General features: G+C 51.8%; 3 protein-coding genes across 3 annotated transcripts; 2 read left to right on the top strand and 1 right to left on the bottom strand.

Moving 5' to 3' along the window:
• Positions 1-1,192: 1,192 nt before the first annotated feature.
• On the top strand, positions 1,193-7,087 carry PHYSODRAFT_474745 (hypothetical protein; the record flags this gene model as incomplete). Its single annotated transcript, XM_009519637.1, has 1 exon — positions 1,193-7,087. A coding segment is annotated over one exon (5,895 nt), but the record flags the coding sequence as incomplete, so codon positions are not given.
• Positions 7,088-10,866: 3,779 nt separating this feature from the next.
• On the bottom strand, positions 10,867-11,238 carry PHYSODRAFT_323993 (hypothetical protein; the record flags this gene model as incomplete). The annotated part of the gene is made up of 2 exons (XM_009519636.1): positions 10,867-11,147; positions 11,229-11,238. The coding sequence occupies 2 exons, from the start codon at positions 11,236-11,238 to the stop codon at positions 10,867-10,869; spliced, it is 291 nt and encodes a 96-aa protein (XP_009517931.1).
• Positions 11,239-11,825: 587 nt separating this feature from the next.
• Positions 11,826-22,467, top strand: PHYSODRAFT_323992 (hypothetical protein; the record flags this gene model as incomplete). The annotated part of the gene is made up of 13 exons (XM_009519635.1): positions 11,826-11,898; positions 11,991-12,063; positions 12,161-12,209; positions 12,251-12,409; positions 12,438-12,607; positions 13,066-13,229; positions 16,956-17,020; positions 17,095-17,262; positions 17,341-17,840; positions 19,208-19,283; positions 19,368-19,505; positions 19,737-19,853; positions 22,264-22,467. 13 exons carry the CDS (start codon positions 11,826-11,828, stop codon positions 22,465-22,467), a joined length of 1,956 nt encoding a protein of 651 aa, XP_009517930.1.
• Positions 22,468-22,555: the final 88 nt, after the last annotated feature.

Here is a 22,555-nt window from a genome sequence, read left to right as displayed (position 1 = left end):
TGAGCTCACGAATTGCGTCGTATTTGCTTGTCTTTCAAAAGGCCACCTTCGTAATTGAAAACATAAAGAATTTGCTACCAACACTGAACAGTACTTGCATGAATTATCCAGTTTGGCTTACGCAGATTATCGTACTGCATGATTCGTGCACGGGCTTGCTCGAATCTGCAAAGAAAAATGAGGCCACAACGCCGATCGATGTCTGCGAAAAATTAATGATCTTCTTTCACCGAGCGGTGAACCTGTTTCAGCATGCGTCAACTCGTACGGTTGGTTGGTTCGTCTCCCAGAGCAATGTAAACCACTCGCCACTTCTCAAAAGCGAGCGATAACGGGGCGTCGTGGCGATGGCGAGTTCCTTCTCGGCGCTGAACTTGCTCTGGTTTTCTCCGGTGCTGGTTCGAGCGCGGAGCGACTGGCAGAACGCCTCACGTGAGCGGCCTCCAGCACCACAGCAGCGGGAATCCCCCGGTTGTGAAATTAGCCACGAGGAGGTTGCGGTAGTTGATTCGGAAGAAGTTGAGCCTGTGCGGAGAGTGGATTTACTGGAGCAAGCAGAGAGGGCCCAGCGACTGAGCGCGGAACGCGAAGAAGACAAGGCAGTGAAGGAGGAGAAGGATGAAGAAGCGACCGAGTCCGATGAGTCTACAGAGGAAGATGACCCCCAACGAAGCGACGGCGCACGACTACCAACCTTTGCTGCACGCATCCAGGATGCACGAAGCCTTGGCGAGCTAGGGGCAAGTGTGGCGCTCACGGTGGGAGACAGCGATGCTCGCAGCCAGAGTGCAATAATCAAGTTGCGAGTGGGGGCAAGTGTCGTGCGCACGGTGGAGGAAAGCGGTGCTCATAGGCAGGCTGCTCTAAGAGTGCTCAGTTGCGGGGTTTCTGTTGTGCGCATGGAGGCGCACCGAGATGCTCGTACCCAAGCTGCACGAAATACCCAAAAGTGAAGGGGAAATGCCATGAGCACATTCGTTAAGGGCATTTCTCTTAATACTTGCCATGTAAAAGGGAATCAATCTCCCCACACCAATCTACTCTCTTCTTACGCATCAGTCAGTCTGCTAGCCCCATTTCATTAGTCCATTTCAGCTCAATACTAACTTGCGTCGGCCTCTCTGGCACTCGTTTTACTTGACAATAGCCCAACCATCGCGACGGTTCGCGTCAAGTGCGGCATGCTGGGCTGATGGACGCCGAGACGGATCGAATAGCGCCGCCTCCTTCCGAGGAGCGATACGAAGTCCACAATGGTCTTTTCAAAGCCTCCACGAAGGCGTCAGTCGTCGCTCTCAAGCGCAAGATGGACGGCTTCGAGAACCAATTGGCGACGATCCGCGCCCGACTTGAAGCGAGACGAGAGCTAACAGCGCCAACTCAACGAGACTTCCACCTGTCAGCATTAAATTCTACCTCAGCCGTGTCAACAACGTCTTCATCCTCTATCCATCAACTAAAACTTCCCTTACTACGACGAATTGATGGAACACGAGTAGCGAACGCGCCGCCGAAAGACCCCTTCCTCGAGGTGGAGAACGTTATCCACCGCACCATGACCCGAGAGCTCTACGATCGTGACGCAAACATCGTGGCGACAAAGGAATTCGCGGCTGCATCCGCTACTAAAGACGCTGAGCAGTTAGGAGAAGAGGCTCGGAAGCGCATGGTCGCGTATACGCAGAACGAGAGCGGGTGGCGGTTCGAAGAGCGTACCTCGAGGTACCAGCAGGTGATGGAGGTGAAGCAGCGCGCTGACCAGGCCCAACGCGAAGCTGAGCTGCAGCGTGATACCGTTCGCCAGATGAAGACGCTGCTGCGAGATCCGTACAAGGAGCTGCGGTCATGTCCAATCCCGAGAAGTGAGCTCGCTCCTCTAGCGTCAATACAAGACCAGACTTTAGAGAGGAGGAAGGCGTTCGAGTGGATCTGGGTCCTCGCTTCTCCGTCTACAAAACTAGCGTTTACACCGCGAGAGGAAACGCCGAACAACGTGATCGACAGCGAGAAGGAGCTATCGATGTACGTCGTGTACTACATCGCTGCCTCAGATGCTAACGCCAAGCGTGTCGAGACTGCAGAGCAGTGGCGCGATGTATTGGGCAACGACTGTCCACCCACATCTGGCTGGATGGGCTGCTCGGTCCACGGTGTGCCCCCAGCTCCAGAGTTGATATCGATTAGATCAGGGATTCAGACTTGGACTGTTGCAGGCGCTGGAGCTGGTCATCTGAACGGTAAATACATGGCATGTGGGGTGCACGATAATGTGCGTAGGTTCAAGTCGCCTGCTGGGGTGGAGCTCTTCCGGAAATGTGTACCGGTAGATTCTCGGTTGGCTCAAATTCTCCATGGTGGGGAGTCTGCGCGTCCTGAATCCGCCAGCCCCAGTGTTACTGGTGACGATTTGGGTGGGAAGGAAGACACGGCAAAATTGACACAGAAAGCGAAGCCGGGTGTAGTTTTACCTAGTGGGTTAGCTGCGATCGAGAAGGATGAACTTGACTTCCGATCAATGCGGCGGGTTGGCTCGTGGCTTAGTACGAACGAGGCTATCGAACGGAACCGACGAATGCTAGCAAGTCGCAGTATTGGGGACGATTCTGCAGCGTTAAAGCTTGATGGGAGTAGTGTGATGAGCCAAGAGTCTCGAGAAGTGGAAGACGCCAGTGATTTCGTGGAATCCCGTCCTGAAATCAGTGCTCCTTTGTGTCGAGAGTGGGTACTATTTGCACGATGTTCGAGGCTTCGAGGGGATAAAGGGGTCTCTGGACCAAGCGAGCCTCCGATGAATGGCGTTGGTCTGGGTTGTTTGAAGCGACACTACTACATTTCGTTCGAGGAGAAGAGAGACATGACGGTTTGGGTGCAGACGAAGGAGTCGTGGCTGGAGAAAAATGTTCTGAACATCATCATCGAGCGCGAAGCGCAACTGGAGCGCGTGCACCACTTGAGCCGCAAATGTATGGTCAAATTCCAGCAGAACTTGCGGGAGGAGACCGAGAAGTCGAAGCTGAAGTTGTTCGCAGAGCTGAATCGCGTGCGCTTCTTAACAGTGAAAGTGCTAGAAACCATTGCTCGTTGGCGGGGACACGCTAGGAAGGTTGGCTTTGCGCGATACGATGACCCAGTGAAGCGGATGAAAGGGCTTAAAGAAGGCGCAGCCTGTAGCGAGAAAGTTTTACAACAGCCCGAAACGGAGGCGCCTCTGCTTGGATGGTCGTCATCGATAACGTTAGACACGGGGAAGCAGCTCTACAAAGGCTCCAAGGCTTTCGTGTCCAAAGTGAAACGCTTCCGTCGAAGTGAAGATGTTACCGGTAAAAAAGAGCAACACATCGTGTATTTGGGGTACTTCGAAACCCAAGAAGAGGCTGAGCGCGCGTATGACGAGCACGCAGCCTCCGAAGCACGGCGGTTGAACACCACGGTGGAGCATCTCCCTCGTCGACGAAATGTATTTCGCTCTTGTGGCAAACACTTTGCTGTGGAGAGTGAAAAAGATGGCCCCAGTTTCTGTATCGAGTGCAAAACCAAGCGACTAGCGTCGATATCGTCGACTTTGGCGGATGAATGGGTACCACCATTCTTTTATGGCACGGGGGTCAACTATATCATGAAAATGGCGAATGACTTGGACTTTCTGGATGAGGTGCTGCCCCTGAAGGCAGCTCTGAACATTGGTCGTGGCGTTCATGAAGACGAAGCGTTCCCACTGCGGGGTAATTTATTTCTTCTTCCCAGAACACCTATACAAGACCCTGACCTCGCTGTATTCACGACGTTTTCAACCCCTACAGCTCCGCGTCTGGGTGAGAGTCTCGACAGTCGTGGAGTCAATGATATTGATGACGAGGCTCTCGATCGCGAGCGAATCTTCAAAGCGCAGCAGATTTTTCTGCAGGAGCTGCAGATTTATCGACCCGAGGTGCTGTCTAAACCACAGAATGCAGCTCAAAATCCACTTCCCAAGCAGAAAATTCGCGAGGATTTATCACCGCAGTATCGCCTAGTAGAAGCGTTGTATTGGGACCATTGTGCGGCGCTCAAGGTCCAGCAAGAAAGATTGCCAATGGCTTTGCGACAGGATAATATATGGTGCCGACCTGATGCGGGCGAGTGGGCGAGCTTAGCGGTTCGAGGAGCACACCAGCTGCACTTTTTGTTCGAGCAGAAGCTGGAGAAGGCTGGGAAAGAGATGGTGCAGCGACGGCAACAGGTCCTCGCAGCTGTGCGTCAGCTGAACAAGGTGCCGCTGTATTTTGTGCCGTCACGGACCAACTTTACGGAGCTTATCGCGGCTGGCCAGCAGGTCCGCGGTGACGTGGTGCAACTCGAGGTGAATATTGCTACTAAGCGACTGCAACGATACGATTCGTGGTGCATCAAGTCACTGGTCGTGCAGCGATGGTTTCGCGGTGTTTTAGGGCGACAAAAGGCGCGAACAACACGGAAAGCGCTCCGTCTTGCTTACAAACTGCGAGTATTTTACACCAAGCAGGTCGCTGCTGTGGCGAGATCGTTTTATGAGTCTCAAGTGCTTGCAGTAGCGGTTCGTAAAGCTTACAAGGCTATTTGTACGCCGATCTACACGCGCTCAGTTATGATGAACGGAGAGCTTGTGGTCGTCACCTTCCATTCCCTCCAGCACTACCAGCTCTACCACAGAGATTTCGATACCACGGCAACGACCAAACGATCCGTAATTCCTTCTAATTGTTGCACAAGTTGTGCCCGCCGACATCACGTTAAAGTGCACTATCAATCGTTTGAGAGCAAGTTCTCGGTGCTTCAAGGAGTTTGTACGTGCTCAGTATGCGGAGGAAGCTCCCAAGACGACGATAAAGCGAGCGAGAGCTGGTTGATTCGTGCGTACAGTCCTTCACATAATGTCATCTATCGGCTACGAGTGGATTCACCGCAGCTCGAGCAGCTACTTCAATCGCAATTCTACCTACCGTCGTCTAGTGCCAACTACCGCCCGCTTGTCGTAGAATGGGAGACGGCAAAACTCGCAGCAGCCGTGACATCAAACTACACAAAATATTGCTGCCAGAAAGCAGATAAGGCAGTAACTACGCTGGAAAATTGGAGGCGGATTAGCAGTGGGGCGACGCAGACTCGGAAATCCTTGCTGGTAGCGCTAGATAAGAGCTTGGCGCTACTGACAAGTACCAAGTCTGCGCATGAAGTCTCAGTAATTAATGCGAAGAAGGCTCTAGACTTCACATCACGACCATTTTCGGAGGCCCAGGCGTGGGACCCGCTGGAGAACGCCAACGACTGGAGGTTCATCGTGGAGAAGCGGCAGTTGGTCAAGCGTCTGGAGGAGACACACCAGGAGGTGGAGCGCTTACGGGTAGCGCATTTCCAGGCTACATACAATGAGCAATACGCTCGAGCAGGGGCTACCCAAGCGCAGGAAGAGTACACTCGATACTGGATGCCGCTAATTGAACGAGAAAGCCAGGCAATGGAGGAGGCCATTCTGGGTGAAACTACAGCGAGGACGAAGATGGAGAACTTCATGGAGCAATTGTTCGCTCGCTTCTTGACGCTGCGTGATGGTTACCTGGTTCCTACTCGACGTAACCTTGTCGTCCAAAGCCCTCTTTGGCACGATATGGCTTCCTTTCGTCTTGATATTCCAGGACTTAGGCGACGGCTGAATTATTTGCGAAGCCGAACTTTAGTTCTATCAAATCTGGCCAAGCAGAACAAGCGGACTCGACGGATGGTTGTGACCGTCAGTATGTGGCCGCTTATCGCCCGCAGCGGCAATAACGCCCGCACAAACAGAGACCTGTGGGTGACTGCGTACGACCCGGTGGACTGCTCGATGCACAATATCTTCCTGGAATGGGAGCTCGTTCAGCTTCTAACCGGAGCACCAGGGAGGAAAATCTGGCAAGACGCTACGGAATCTAAGAGGACTGCGTGGAGATCTATTGCGGATATTTTGCTCTCGTTAACTATGCTGGACCGCTTTACCGGTGAATTTACGCTGCAAAAGCTGCAGTTCTACCACACATTGCGTCGTTTAACTCCGCAATTTTTATCCAGCAAGGTGATGAGGGACCTTCAAGCAGGTCGAAAATCCGGACAAGGAGACGAGGTATTGCGTCAAGCAGTGTCGGTCGATGGGAAGCTGTGCGTTGTTGTGGTGTACGAGAACTGGGGAGATCTGATCTTCGCTATTTATCACACAGCGAGTGGTGAATTTTATCGATTGGAAGTACCGTTACGAGTCGTGTTTGACCTTCTAAGCAGCAAACCGTTGATGCTTCGCCTCTGGATAAGTTGCGTCAAGTCCAATTCGTACGCACCGACACTTTTGGTGCATCTTTTGAAGCATGTGAGGTTTTGTAAATGCGAAGATGGAAGTGAACTTGCGCGGATAGATCATGACATTCCTGCTCAGAAACGCTCCAAGCGCTACCAATCTCTACTTCGCATTCAGAATCGACAGGTCCTTGTGAGCATTATCGAAGACAGTGGAGGCGACTTTCAGGTTTCTGGATATGATGTGCGAAGCGAATTGACCTACAAACTTCTGCTTGAGCGTGAAGCTCTTCACCGAATCCTCAAAACGGGTGTTGTCCACGATGGTGCGGATATTGGAGAACCTCTGGCAACTTCCGCTTCGTCGCTACTACTCCGTCGGAACAGAAAGCTGCTGTGTGAATGGATTTGTAGTCGTCTGCGCTTCCAAAGCATGCTAGAACACCCTGAGCTGGTTACGTCCGGAACTTCACCGTTAGTTTACGGACTTCATTTGCGAGAAAGTTTTCGGATTCTGAATCGGTGGATTGCTACAAGTCCGAGGAATCCGCTGAGTGCTGTGCCCGATACAGAAATTACGCGCCGCGCGTCTTCAATCGACGCTGCTGCCTTTGCAAGTCTGCAGTTCGACCAGCTAACACTAGTGGCGCACCGCCAACTCCCTTTTGAACTAGAGAAAGAATATGTTGGCACGATGGACTGGATAGCAGCTGTGGCTGGAACGTCGCCTTCATCATGGAAGAAGCAGCTTCCGTATATGAAGATGGATTTCTTTGTGAAATCTCATACTTTATTTGCTCGACTGCGTGGGGAACTGGAAACTGAAGCGAAGGAACGTCGCAAAAGAGAGAACTGGGCGGGGATGGAGCAGGAGGATCACAATGTGCTCTGCATTGATGATCCGAATATGATTCAGTCGCCTGCTATGAAGTATCTGTCCTCGACAACTGATACTGCCAAAGCGGCTGAGAACGAAGCCCCAAAGACTGATGCTGATTCAAACCTTCTAAAGGTGGTCGCAGCAGACGTATCAGCTATACCAGCCAATTCAGCGACTACCAGTGTCGTAAATACTGGGTTGCTGATCCCCAGCAACAGCAGTGAGCCGATCCAGGAGGTCTTCTTATCTGACGTACCCGCCTGGACGCCTTCAGCACAGCTCCCGTTCGTGATACACGCACAAGAAATGGTCAAACATTTCCGGTCATTTTTTCACCAACAATGGAGGCAGCAAAAGCAGCTCCCTGGCTCTCGTTTTGGGCGGCGCTCGTCAAACGCTAATGAATTGTTAACCTGCCAAAGAGTGGCTTACGGCGTGGTAGTGTACCAGGTTGTTCCACGGGAATCGTTCTCGAAAGCCCAGATATCTCAAATAAACGCCCGGGCTGCAGCACTTATGGGTGGAGCTTTCGTTTGTGGTCCAGTACTGTTTTGGCCCTCACAGAACCGCAGCGACTGGTACCAGCGCTTGCTTGATAGTGATGCGGTTCACAGAGAGTTAGCCATCCACTCAGAAGACACCGAGTTTGAAGATGTGCCACTTAAACGCCCGGCGGCTGTGCGTTCAGCCAAATATTTACCTTGGAAGCAGTTTGCAATTGAACGACTACGAATTGCTCGAGCTGTGAAGCGGGGCAGGACGGCGGAAGGACTAAGCGCTGATTTACTGGTGGAAGGTGTTGGCCAGATAGAAAAGGACTCGTGTACTATCGCCACGACCTCAATTGGATTCCGTCAGCTGGAGCTATCACTTGGTGTGCGAGATACCCGTGAAATTTGTGGTGATGGAAGTGTTAGCAAGGCTATGAAGCATCTTTTTGCTCTATACGAGGACACTGAGGACAGTGACGAATTGACGAAGTGGCGGGTTTCATTAAATAACCCTTGGATACTGCATAACGTTTTAGTCATCTACGACCAGGATGGGCACGATATTCAGATCCCTGCTACTGGGCGTGACGACAAGGACGTCTTCACGATGCAAGGGATTCAGGTGGAGGTTGACGACGTGGATAAACCACGCCGTATTCTTTTTTCTTGTCGTGAGCTGCAGACCCAGCGCAGATTCTTTGTCGACTGTGACTTTCATAGTCTTCAATGTCTCCTTTTACAACGCAGGCGGCACGTCGTGAGTTCTGACCCTCTTCTGCTCACGTTGTCGGTGCAAGCTGAAGCTGCATGGAGGCGTCGGTCGAGGGTTACGACAATTCAAGACTGGAGAAGAGTCGCAGCTCTAGCATCCCAGTTCCTGGTGTTTCGAAGGAAGAATGGCGCGCTCACGTTGTGCTTAGAGCAGCCCACCCCAGAAATACAGGTGCCGGAAGGTAGTGCAACAACCGAGCCTGTTCCTGCTGAAGTTGATGAAGCTGATAAAGTCAGAGTTAAACCGAGTGATAGCAGCACCGAGCACTCTGTGGTTGAAGAAGAACCGGTTGGTATTAGAGGACACGAGAACGAAGTTGCTCTGCCCCCAGTTTTGCCGCGTCGACACCAATTTCGTGTTGACATTTTGGAAGAGCAGAGAGCAGTAAAGCGGTCGATCGTGCAGCACTTTCAGAAGCACCAAGCGGCTATTCGGTCCGCTTCGTGTGGTAGAATACTCTCCAGGACTGCTTCTCTCGGTTCGCAAACTGCGTCAGAGTGGATGCAGATGACTCAAGAGGATTGGCGCTCGCACGAACTCCGTGGTATTCTGGTGTTGGATTCGAGTGTGCTGACTAAATTGGAGAAGGCGTACACTCCAGCGACAAGACGAGCTCGAGAGTACCTTAAATCTGCACCTAACGAAGACGGCAGTGGTGGTGCTGAGCTGCAACAACAAGCAATAGCCAAAGCCATGGGTCAGACCGCGTTGCCGTCGAGTGAAGTAGAAGTCCTGCAGTCAATTAGGATGTTGCGATGGCGACGTCGAGGCAAAGAGGCTACTGTCGCTGCGAAACGAGCGGAAGCCTACCTAGCGGATATTGCCGAATGGTGGCGTCGCCGGTTAACCACCATCGAATCGGAAATGAAATGATGCATTATTCAAGTACATGTATCGGCAATGATGATGTGGAGACTAAGTGAACGTTTCGTCTGGGCTATCAGCACTTCGTCGCTTCCTATCCCAGTGTAATCTCGAAACGTCAGCTTCGAACGTCAAACTACCGTAATCTGCATGTGCCAGCTTACTCTGTTCAACGCTAAATGTTTATTGATCGCTCTGGGCGTCATCGTCGATCTGCTGTGCGCGATGCTTTCGCCTTCAAGTTTTGATTCTTCAACTTGAGGAAGGCTTGTGCGGCCTCGAGTTCCTTCTTCGTGAACTTGGCGACGCCCTTGCGGCATTGTTTTGGACGCCGTCCAGCTTCTTGATGAGCTCACCGTCTTGCGAGCGGGAAGTCGTCATCTTCTGCAGGGATGGGAAGTTTGAAGTGGACTTTGTAATTTGGTTTCTTTAGCTTTGATCCGCAGTTCAAAAGCGAATTATGGAGATGACGGTCGTCGACACTGCCAGCGCCAGCGCCACTTGCCAGTGTCGTTGCGCATGTCAAGCACAAGCAAGGACACCGCTTCCGCATTCCCTAAGCCCTTCGGCGACCCTCGTCAAGGCGACATGCTTCACCAGCGCCAATACTGTCCCAGCTTCATTAAAAAGTCTGGTTCAGGCTGAATGACAAACGCAGCAAAGACTACGTCGGCGTAACACTTGCTGCTGCTCGCGGTACTACATGCATCTTCGAGCCTGCCAACACGCTTAAACATTACGTCGGTCTCGTAGCAAACAGCATTTGCATGCAAGACGAATGATTTATTTTTCTGTGTCTGAGGCCTAATTAATTCGAATATTTCTCATCCCTCCGAAGCCGGCCAATCATCATCACTACCGGTAACTCAGTGCAGGCAACTTCAACTTACGCTAATTTCTAATGGTTAGAAAACGCTTTAGGCCATTTCAAACTGAAATAAACGGCCATTAATCAGTTTGATTCGAATCAAATAGCAAACGGACCCAATAGGGGGTCCTTATTGATGCGCTATAACAAATTGTTCAACTCTTGGGGCCGAAAAATGATGTGCAGCGCAGGTTGCATCGCTCTTCACGACTTAGCAGCGACTCGTAGATGAATCCAAGGTATTAGTAGCAGCAGATCTACTGTGTTCGCTATCTTTTGCCTTAGCCTCGAGTGATACGAAGTGCACTACTTCGCGTTTTGTCCCAATTATTTGGAGTTGCCCCATAATCTCCCGGAGTAAGTGCTCCGGGTAGCCTCACATTATGCCTCAGCTAGGATGCGGTGGAGCACCTACTGTAGACAGCGAAGGAGGGAGAGACCGCCAGCACGGACGAGGCCAAATCCGTTAACGAGAAGAGGATTGACATGGAGGAGATTTTTTTTATTCAAAAAAATGATCACCGATCGGTCTGGGCATAATAGTATTGTGCTCGCCTTCTATTGGTTCTTCAACCTGAGGAGGGCTTGCGCGGCCTCGAGTTCCTTCTTCGTGAATTTCGTGGCGCTTTGTGCAGCCTTTTGGGGGGCCTTCTTGATGCTGTCCAGCTTCTTGCCGAGATCACTGAGGCTCGCCCACTAGGTACGTTCCTCATGGGTCGGCCTTGCGGTCGTCCTCGGCGGCGTCCTCGGCCTCGTCGTCTAGGTCCGTGCTCCGAAGGAATCTCTTCCAGGAGTCCGTGCTGAGCACATCATCGTTCGCGAAGTCGGGAGTGGTCTTCGACAAGAGCGCGGACTCGTCGGCAGCCGCGAACGCTGCGACGAAACTGCTGTGAGCGAAGACCGCAACTGCCAGTGCGACGTAGAATACACTGCGCATGACTGTAGCGGACGGGAGGGAGGGGTGTGTGGGTGGCCTTGTGGTCTTGTGGTCTTGAGCGCAAAAGACAAAGTGGCAGTCAGTGTTACGGCTGGCTAACCGTCACGGTTGCCGTGCCGTTGGTCAGCTGTAACCGTAAGCCATCCTGTACGAGAACTTTTTATAAATACAGCCATGAAATAATAGATTGAGAGGTCCTAATCCGAATCCGAATCCGATCCCAGTTGTATTTAGAGAATCTCTTTCGGATTGGGACTACATGTACGATCCCGTTTTCGTAATGCGCAGTAGGGGTAATACTGTACACCTTTGCCAATCCAAGTTGGCCAGCAGTGTAAGACAATGATTACATGATGATTACTCTGTGCTGAAACCTTAACCCTTTCCCGCTAAAAGGATACAGAAAGCGCCCTTTAGATGATTTTCCAACACTGGTAGAGTGTACCCCCCCCCTCCTGAAGGGCGCATCCTGTGCCCTTAATTAACCTTCTTTTAAAACAAATCATAGTCGGTACGCAGAGTAGCGTTGTTGGATGCACGCAGTTGGAGCTTTTTGAGGGATAATCCACAGCTTTGCGTCTCCAGTCCACAGCGATTGACGACGGAGCTGGCCGATGGGTACAATAACAGGCTGCCAAGGACAGGACCATCAATCTGCGGCGACGGCTGTACCATTCTTGAGGTACATGTATAGCGAGCTACCCTTCTTCAGGTACCCAGGTCGGAAGCACATGCAGCAGGTGCTGAGTGTGCAGGTTCGGGCGTCTAGCGCGGGGAGCAAGTGGGTACAGGCAACATCTATGGGTACGATACTTAGCTGGCTATTTGGGCAACAAAATGCAGTGTCGGCGTCGAGCTAACTCGCAATACTGACGTTACTGTGGATGAAAATGCAGACTCCAAGATCCTGCTTGCCGGGCACGGGTGGCTCTGGGGCCGTAGAGGACGGCGCGTGGCCATTTTCCGCAGGTGCGCGTGCAGCGGCATACTTGTGTGGTTATAATGATGCTATGCTTGTAGACTAACGTGCTATATTGGTGGTGCTGTGAACGAACAGGAGGTGAAGTGTGGATTGGCGCTCGAGGGGCCAATACGCCCATGCCATGGACCCCATGGTACGTGTTGGGCGTGCTGGTGCATCCGGTTTTTTTGACAGCAGCACCTGGGCGCGCTATACGTGGACGACCGTGAGCAGCAGCGCAAGAACTGCTGCATCGCGTGCAAGATCGGCGACTTCAGGCTCAGCGCGGACGAGGTGCTGCGCGGCCGCCTACGACGCGATGCCCAATGTGGCGAAGGTGGCGCGCCAGGAGGCGTACGACACGATCGCGGCCGGCAAGTAGTCGCGCGTCATCATGCTCGTGCGCTTGCCGCTCATATTTGACGCGTCGTGCGCGTTCGACACGTTCTGCGCGATGTTCGTGGCCAAGGACATCAACGCGTACCCCTACGGGTCGCAGCGGTTTGCTCCGTTCGCCTGCTTGTTGCAGGACAGGCTGCTCAGCGTGGCAGCGTGCGGACGGATGAACTGGTAGAGCTACAGCTAGATGCACAGTTAGGGTCGTTCATGTACAATAATTCCTTTAATGCTATTAGAATATTTGCTAGCCATGGTCATGTAATGCGCGTGGACAAATAATGCAACCATATCTAGATTGACAAGTTGTTGCGGGTCATGGCAATACCTACTACTGCTAGTAGATACTACGTAGTAGTATGTGTGTAGGATAAGTTTAATGCGTAAGAGAAAGCTTACATGTTCAACTTGTACTGCATTGTTTGTTATTCTAGTCCTAATATGCGTGGAGTGAAACAACATGTGCACCTAGTATCACTACCAACCATGCGTGCAGATGCACGACGACTGCCCTGAAGGGAGCTGCTCACGCGGAACAACAACAACCTATCGTAGCTTGCTGTTGTTCCGCGTTGAGCACTACGTAGTGGGCGGCGTCACTTGCTGTCCGCAAGTTTAATCCTCTCGCTGGCGGTGGCGTCGCCCTTGCGCTTGAACTTGTCCCGCGACGACAGCGAGTGGCGGCGAAACTCCGAGTGGACCAACGGCGACGCCTCGCTGTCGCTGAGCGCCCCCATGACGCTCCGCGTCGATGCTCTTGTGCTCGGCGAGCACCCCTGTGTGCTGCTTCCAGCTTCATAACCTCTATACAGCAGCGTAGACACGTCAGCATTTAGAGTTAGTACGTCAACCATGCCACAAAAGATGGGCCATAACAATTTAGAGAGTTAGTAGATCAAACAAGGCGTAAATGCTGCTGCTCACTACACCACAGTCACGTGAGGCGAATCACTGTATTGGTGGAGCTGAAGCTCGAAACCCGCAATAGTACAATGAGAAGACGTTGAATAAACGTAGCGAATTAGGTAGTAAATTAGAGTTCATTAGATGTGTGATGTCATGGCCTAATAGTTCTGCCTGAGGAACTTGGCTTCTGCTGCTATCCTTGCGCTCAATAACACCAACAGCATCATCGACTTCACATTGCACTTCAATCGCATTTAGTGGTCACGCAGATAGAGACTCGTGGGTTCCCGGCAAATCAACTTGTGGAACCAGTGCGTTTCACTGCGAAATTGGTGGATCCGGCCAGCTGTTGAACACACATTTTAAGAATTGACGGTTTTGCTAAAGACCTCTAATTAATCGATACTTTTGCGAGTACGCGTTACACGCACGGCTTCATGCGACACCGAATAGGCAACCCGGAGCGTTGCTCCGGGAGGGTACACAGGTCGGCGAATAGTTTCATGGACGATGATAACGGATAACAATTGAGTAAATCCCAAAGTTGTGTTGTTTTTAATCCTTTTAAGGATTTTAAAAGAGCACTACCAGCCGAACTCTCTAGTTGATTCTAACGTGGGCATCTACTGCGCCTGCTTCGCAGCCCGGGAATAACACCCTGGTCAGCGTCCAATGGCCAGCAACGAGAGAGCTATTTCATTCAGTTTGCAGGTAAGGTATACTGTGCAAATTTAGTACTATGTTGTGCTAACGATCAGACGAGAGAGCTAGTGGAACGAAGGAGAGATGCATGGTGCGCTGATCTTGCCTTTTAACTTGAGGGTAAAGTGCGGGATGAGAAATACGTTAATGTGCCAAGTCCTTGGAAGTGGGCGCTTCAACGCAGGTAAAGAAAGCCTAATTCAAACGAACGATGCTCGTGTCACTGTCGAGTTGAGCTGGTTGGTTTGGCGAGAGACACGAGGTTGGGCATCTTCGGCTAAGTGATTGAGTATTGAGCAAATTGACATGTAAAAAAATGCAGCCTGCAGCTAGACAAGTCATATTGGTCATCTTCAGCTAAGCTTGGTCGATTATGGCGCAAATTGATACGCCTTCAGCGAGGCCATGACGCTCTCATAGTGTACTGGAGCGTCCGTAAGTGTTTGGACGCAGGTTTTGGTAAAGAAAGAACGATTATTATCAACCTTTGGTAAATATTGTGCATAAATCTTAACATTTATCGACGGGTACCCGATTCCGGCAGATATTAGCTTAAACATTACAATTAAGAAAGAGAGACCCGGTTTGGTACCCGGTTTTGGAAAGTTACAAGTTTTTTGCCGGGGCCAAGCACAGGTCTTCGACCTGTGAAATCCCCTGCCGGCTGCGCAGCAGCATACCTTATGGTTCACTTGCTATCTCAGTAAAATTTGAAGCGTTTGGGCTTCGCCTACCGAATACTTAAGGCGGGCCCGCCCACGCGATTCGGCGCCAGTGATTCACCCTGGAGCCGCTGATACGGCGCGGGGGCGCAAGAATGCGATGCAGCGAGAGCAGCGAGCTCGTCAGCGCGAACGGCCTTGGGTAGAGTTGGCGCAGGAGCATGTTGCAGATTTGATCGCCATTAATGCAGCCCGGGTGATGAACAATACTCAACGCCAAAGCCGACGCATGGAGGAGACGGAGAGTGATAGGCAGCAACGCTTGCTGAGACAAAGGACAAGCCGTCAGGCAAAGGTTGCTAGCTGTCGAGAGGAGGATAGACGAGTTGGAGAGCAGTTGTCTGCGCGAGTAATCGTGGCTTGTGACCTGACGGAGGATGAAATTCCGTGGATGGCGAAAAAACAACATTTTTTGCAAGTTCTGCGCCTCGCGCTTGCATATTACTATTGCTGCGGAACAGATCCCCGCTCGTTTGTTTTTGGAGATGAACAGGTAGAGAGCGAGGAAGGAGCGATCGGATCTCTAAACTACTGGATGATTATCCGAGGGCAAGTGATATTGCGGATTGTCAGCGGTTAGTAAACGAACATGCTTCAGAGTCAACCTCCATTTGGGCATGCGCGGCTTGCGGGCGCATTCTACTGGAAAACAAGTCGGAGAAGGCGTTTTTTCGTCATTGGAGGACCTGCGACCTAGTGTCATGCTTTCCGCTCCCGAGTTAAAAAAGCTCTATATCGATTCCTCGGAGGCAATGGTCCGAAAGTACCGACAACTGTTTTTTTTATCGTGATGAAGTGTATTATTTGATTCCGGAGCTTGTTAGAGACCACGAAAAAATACCATTGTGCCAGAGGTGCCACGGCGATCCTCGCAAAAACAAATTTAGTGTAGCTGCGGGCCATGATTATGGTCGAATCGCAGAGCAACCTGTTCTCAATGATGTGGCGATGGCGTGTGTTTCTCCGGCCCGCTGTTTTGGATTGGAGTTGTCGCTGTCGGGGAAACATTCGTCCGGTCACGCGATATGTTTCCCAACGAACAGCCCTTGCGCGCTAGCTCGTGTTCTGCCGAATGTTGACGATGTAAGCACGCGCGTCACTTTTATCGGGCCGATGGAGACGTAAAGGAAAAAAGTTCTCAAGCTATTTGAAATTCCAGTTGATTGTGTGTACCAATGGCTCGAGGTTTTTGTGAATCCTCCACGAGCCTGCACTTGCCCGTGCTGACCAACTGCGCGAGTGGTACGGTGCCCTGTTGCCTGGCCATGTCTTCGCGCCCCTCGTCGTGCCTTAAGTCGAACTTTGAGATATTAAAGTCACACCAGTTTCTAGTTTTCTTTGGGACGAAGTCCCCTCTATAATAGCGCCTTACTCTAATTTAGCTGTTTTTACAACTCAGATTTACTTTTTACCAAGGGTCGATATCAATTACTAGAATGGGTTAGGGTCACAATTTATAATCGATTGCGGCCGAAAACGGCGAAAAAAACCGGGGTTTAGTACCGCAATGGCTATTAATAGAAGGTAGAATCAGTCAGTTTCATTTCTAAATGAACTGTTGTCACTAACTAATAATGCCATAAAACCCGAGGGTCGAAGTTACGAAACAGTGATTGCGACGGTTAGTATGGAGGATATCAGAAATACCTTAAAATGCGATGTTTTAACCCTTTCGCGAGTATCCTCAATAAATTATAGTATACAACTCATTGATATTTCCTTCTAAAAGGGCGCTCTAGGCGTCCTTTTACAAAGTTACGGAGCCTTTTTGGTGTGTCTCATCGGACATGCCATCTACGGTGATTTGCAGGATAAATAGAATGTATGCGTATAACTTAGAAATTGTATTGACAATGATTACATGATGATTGCTCTGCGTACCGATTATGATTTGTTTTAAAAAAGGTTGATTACTGCAAAAGGGCACAGGATGCGCCCTTTAAGAGGGGGTACACTCTACCGTGTTTTGGAAAATCATCTAAAGGGCGCTTTCTGTATCCTTTTACCGCGAAAGGGTTAACTCAACTTGGAGATCCTTAGGACCCCTTGTTAAGGCTATATTACCTGTCAAACCTTATGCCTGCGTAAAAAGGGTAGCCTGTAAAAAGTCTGGACCGACCCTCTACACAGCGAGCCGCCATCATATCGAAACGACGCATTCCTTCACCATGCAGACACAGCCGACAAGTTCGCCATAGCGTACCAGCAGCTGGCCGAGACGATCAAGGTGGGCGACACAGTGCTGCCTGACGGATGGACACATCCGCCAGGCGTGCACGGCCGTGGGTCAGGGCGAGATCACGTGCCACGGAGGAGATCGGCATCCGCAAGGGCGTGAACCTGCCCGGCCTCATCGTGGAGCTGCCGGCGCTGTCGGAGAAGGCCAAGCGCGACCTGGAATGGGGCGTGGAGCTCGACATCGACTTCATCGCGGCGTCCTTCATTTGCAAGGCCAGAGGCGTGCACGAGATCCGCGCGTTCGTGAACGAGTGCATTAAGAAGACTAAGTGCATCGCGCCCAATATCATCTCTAAGGCGGAGAGCTTCGAGGGTGTGTAGAACTTCGAGGAGATCCTCGAGGCCTCGGGCGGCATCATGTGCGTGGAGGTGACCACCCAGCACGTTCTGGCGTACCAGAAGATGGTGGCGAGCCGCTGCAACGCCGTGGGCAAGCCCATGAATGTAGCCACGCAGATGCTCGAGTACACGCAGAACAACCTGCGCCCGACGCGCACCAAGGTCTCGGAGGTGGGCAGCGCCGTGGTGGACGGCGCCGACTGCGTCATGCCTAGCGGCGAGTTGGTGGCCACCATGAGCATGGCCGTCAAGGAGACCAACGAGCTACTGCTGCAGCCCACGTACCGCGCCAAGTTCCGGTTCGACCTGCGCACGTCGACCGTCAAGACGGCCAATGAGATGCACGTGCAGCTCATTTTTTGTGCTAACCTCCACGGGCTACACGGCGCGCAAGGTGACCAAGTACAAGCGCGCTTAAATACGGTCGTGAGCTACGTGATCCTCGCGGGCGAGGTTTACTTCGAGGAACCAACGGCGGCGAGGTGATTTAACACCTGCGATCGCCGGCTCCGTCAAGCGTTTTGGTCCCGGCAGCAGTGTGGCGAACTTGTCAATGGCGTGATCCACATCACGCCATTGCGTGCGGCGGCATTTGCCATTAAGTAAGGATACTTTATGCCATGTACTTGTAAACATTACAGATAGCCTTCAATTTCATTTGCAATTTGTTCCGTGCTAGAGTTCCTATAGTTCTATTGCTCGGTCGCGATAGCTGTAGTATCGTGTTGAACGAGGCGTCGGCTGGAGCAGGGGAATCAATGAAATTGGCGCAATTAGTTGAAGTGTAGTAGCTCGGCTGAGTTTGGTGTGGCTCGCAGAGTGGCAACCGAGTGCTCTACTCTTCCGTCGTGATGGGGGCGCGAAGTTCGCTGGCTTTGGATGCGTGCGTTTTAGGCAACGAGTGTGTGCATGGTTGTTTGGGTGCCACATTTTTTATTGCCGACTAGCCACTTCTGAAATTAATTAACCGAATAAGCTTAGCCGCTTTTTGGGTAGCTTGGTGTCGTACTTAAATGAGAACGATACCGCTGCAGGCGGGTCCTGCCAACTACCGAGCGAAGCGAGGTGCTCCCCCTTCGGGGGAGGTAGAGGGGGGTCTAGGGTTTTGTGCCCCAAGGGTAAAGGGGGTTTAGGGATCAGGGTGTACATATAATGCCAAGGCGACTTAATGTTGAAGCTAGAACGCTACTTGTGGTTGTTTTGGCTCTGGCGCATTCGTCTCTGCCTGCCTGAGCGAGTTCGTGGAAAGATGGCATTCGTGTTCATTGCAGTCGCTGCAGCGACTAGCGTAGTGTGTGGATAGCTGTAAATGATCAATCTAAGTCTATTAGTTCGGCGCTCGTTCTGGGCTGTAAAGCGTGCGTCCGAAGGCGCTATACGAACGGCTGCGCAACAGCACAGAATGTTGCGCTGACAGTGCATTCAACACGCTCGGATCTTGCTCCTTGTCCATCAGAGGGAGGCTCATCAGGTTGAGCGCCGCTGCCACACTCGGAAGTTCCGACAGATTTTCGGTAAATGCGGCTGGGTGTTGGTCGTTACCTAGATAGGTAGGTTAAATGTATTTGTGACGAGGGCCGAGAGAAATTTTCTCCCGACCACGTCTGTCGTCTGCCTGAGTTCATCTCGCCCAAGCCCGGTAACAGGATTATCGTTGGAGTTTGGTGGTGCATCGGTGCTTACAGCCTTTGAGCATCCGAGAACATGGACCTGAGCTGATGTTGGTGTCATGCAGTCTCCGCTCAGACTCTGTGCTGGGTGGTCAAGTGTTTGGGGTCTGGGATGTTTGGCACTAAGCGTCTCCGGTCTGAGCTGATCCCTGATGTCTGACCGATGGCTTCTGCAGCAGCCGCAAGCATGAGTTCGGCATCCACCGTGACCATGTCGTCTTCGACCAGATCGTCGAGCTGAGCAGAGGCGCTGATGTCTGAGCGGAGCCGGGTGGAGTTCGAGCTCAACCTCCCCCAGTGATTATGGAGTGGTTGTCCAAGATGCCGAGCTGAGTCGAGGAGCAGGCGTCCGAGCGAGGTCGTGCCGAGCCCGATTCTAGCTTCTACTGTGGTCATGGAGTCTTCACCCAAGTCGACAAGTTGGGCGAGGATCGAAGGTCTGAGCGGAGCGACGTGGAGCCTGAGCACAGCCTCGATGTGATGCCGGAGTCTCCGCTCAAGTCGATAAACTGAGCGGAGCGTCGTGGACCTGAGCGGAGTGGCATGGGTCTGAGCGGAGTTTTCGGAGTCCAAGTTGAAGTGCCGGGTGGAGAGTCGCTGAACTTAAGTCCAGACAGTGGTACTGACGGCGAAGTTGGTGGCACCGGCGAGTACACTCATCCGGCGAATCAGCCATGAGCCAGCCTACATTGGGTGCGACTGCTCAAGATCGCGAACCCTTCCAGCATCTTCAACGGCACCAACGCTCCACGTGCCAACATGGAGCCTCGTATTGGTCAAGACAAAGATATAAGCGGACCTCAAGCGGATCTCAAGCGCGCTTTGGTAAGCATACAGCCGACGATCTTCGCGCAGCCAGTCAGTGTGTACCCAGGGGGATATCACGCCCCCACTTAGTGAGTCCTAGTTTGTGCATGTGTAAACATTAAAACAGAGTTCGTTTTGCCCCGAAGGACGCAAGTGGTGGAGGTCTTTGGCCAGAAGGTGTCTTGGCGATCATCCACACAAATTCAAGCTAACATATCAACGTTGTCAGAGTGCCTCGGAGCGACGGCAGTACGGTTATTTCATATTACTGTTACATCTTAGGGTGTATTTCGTATTTTCGGGTGGAAGGTGATCCATTCTGAGGTTTAGGCAGGGTAATTGTATTGTGTGCTTGGGGACATTGGCGTGTCCCGGTGCATTGTGTGATTATTAGTATCGGTTCATTGTGGACCTGGTGCGCGGGTAGTCCCAGGGTGTGTGTGAGTGCCTTGGATTCGGACTAGGCTCAAACCGAGTCACTAACTCCAGACCGGGTCGTTGCTTGACTCGAAGAGAAGAAAGGAGAAGCTGGTACGAGCCTCGCCCAGGGTCAGAGAAATAAAGGCGAACTCGGCCCAGACCCAGGCCGACCGGGAAAGAAGGGGTGTTGTGGTTCTGAGCCGGAACCAAAGAGAGGAAGTGGAGGCTGGTGTTGTGTTCATTAAGGAAAACCCGGGGCATTTCGGGCTGTTGACACGTGCGGACTGGGACTCGCCAAGTGGGGAGCGAGTTTCGTCTGGGAACACCTCCGGAGACCTTCAACATCGACAGCAGCTGGTGTGGCCGACGCGAGCAGTTTTACCGGCTTCAGTTACCGGAGTGCCGGCTAATTAATCTGTGTTGGGCTGCCCACAGCATACCCCAGAGTTACTGCTATCCCAGAAAAATTTCCTCTCTTGAACCAGACTGCTGAAAGCTTTGAGTAAATCTTTTTTCTAGCTTTTGAAATAACGGAGCTACATCATGAAGAATGCATATTTACCTTTCTAGCAAATGGTAACAAGAGAGCCAAACGCGCTACACCCAAAACAATCTTCCTGTGAAGTACAGTAAAATGCCCCGCGTAGTTTGCACATTCACTAAAATGCCTCGATGGGAACAAAGACAACTAGAGCTCCCTCCTTTTCGCAAGATAGCCGTAAATTTGATGGTGGGATAGGGTTTACCTTTTTGCATTACGCGAGAAAGATGAAAACCACCCATGAGCAGGTCTGCGATGCAATGAAACGTATGTATATACATGCGGTAAGATATTTGTGTCGAAAAATCTTATGATACACAGATATTAGGGGGTTTCAAAGTAGCGATTTTTTGGACAGATCTTTTGCAAAGGATTTGAAAAAGATCAGACCAAAAATCAGACAAACGATGAGCCTCCGGAGGCTCATCGTTCGTCTGATTTTTTGCCGAGCTTATTTTTTGGTGACAGCCAAAAGCCATCCATAGAGCGGCACCAAGACGCCGCTTGAAGCCGACGCAGAGCAGCACCTAGAAGGCGGCCGGGCGCCGCGCGCACACCAACATGACGCCAAAGACGCCGAGTTGGCGGGTGGTGCCTTGGTCAGCTGTTAGCTGCTGCTCGGGTCACGAGCGGAGGCTTCAAGCTGTTGCTCCGGTTGCGAGCGTTGGCCTCCAGCTTGGAGGACCAAGAGCAAATCCTTAGGTCATAGCAAAACCGAACAGCAACGTCGCGATACGACGCTGCGATGGTCAAAAGATGAATATTTATCACGAGGGTACCACAACGAAGGGTGAATTTATCACGAGGGACCATAATCGATATGATTGGCCAAAAACATTAGGTGCTTCAGTAGAGAATATTTGCAACTTACTAGAAAAAGAACTTGAGCGGGCGCGCGCCAGTGCTGCTGGGCCCCACTGCGGTGGGCCTCATCTCTGATCGTTCGTGGCCACGCCTTCGGCAAGACGCACGGAGCGATGGCTCCTGGACGTTCACGCACAGTGGCGCAACGTGCCCAACACAACGCTGCCCGTTTGCATGCCCACGGCCGACATCGCGCTGCTGCATTTTCATGCTCGGAACACAACCACTTCTTGTAATCTCCACATCCCTTGTTGCGCCAAACACTCTTGTTCATATTGAATGCGTAGCGTCTGACAAATGACCCTGCCGTTTCTAGCTTCGCAAAGTGTATGCCCACTGCCGGTGCTTCATGGCCAAAGCGAGACACGACATCGAGCTTGCTGACAAGAGTACCCGTCTTGGGCACCAACGTTTTCCTGAAAAGAACCAAATAATTTCGCGCAAAACACCAACTACTCGCGTGCGTTTCACCAACCAATGTATCCCGGAAGAACACCAACTCATTCCGTCAAATCACCCACCTAAGCCTAAACTAAGATCGAGGTTCGGCATCAAGACGCTGCCGGTGCGCACGAATACTGGCGGTTACGGCTACTGGCGCAGCTCCGACCGCTCCGCGGAGCCTCGTACCCGCGGCCGCATGGCGTGCTGGACGTGGCCAAGCTGCCCAAGAACTTCGACTGGCGCAACGTCGACAACACCAACAACATGACCATCTCGCGCAACCTGCTCATCCCGCACTATTACAGCTCATTCTGGTCCTTGCAAGCCACCGAATGGGTTAGTGCGATGGTAGTGGCGATCTGAGTACTGTACGACATAATTGGTGGTGCAAACGGTGTTCATTGGTGGAAGTCCGGTAACGCTTGGTGGGTATTTCGTCCGGAATTATTTG

The sequence above is a fragment of the Phytophthora sojae genome, assembly GCF_000149755.1.
Source record: "Phytophthora sojae unplaced genomic scaffold PHYSOscaffold_1, whole genome shotgun sequence".
NCBI lineage: Eukaryota > Oomycota > Peronosporomycetes > Peronosporales > Peronosporaceae > Phytophthora > Phytophthora sojae.
The sequence above is the reverse complement of the archived record's forward strand: the minus strand, read 5'-3'. Positions and strand labels throughout refer to the sequence as shown.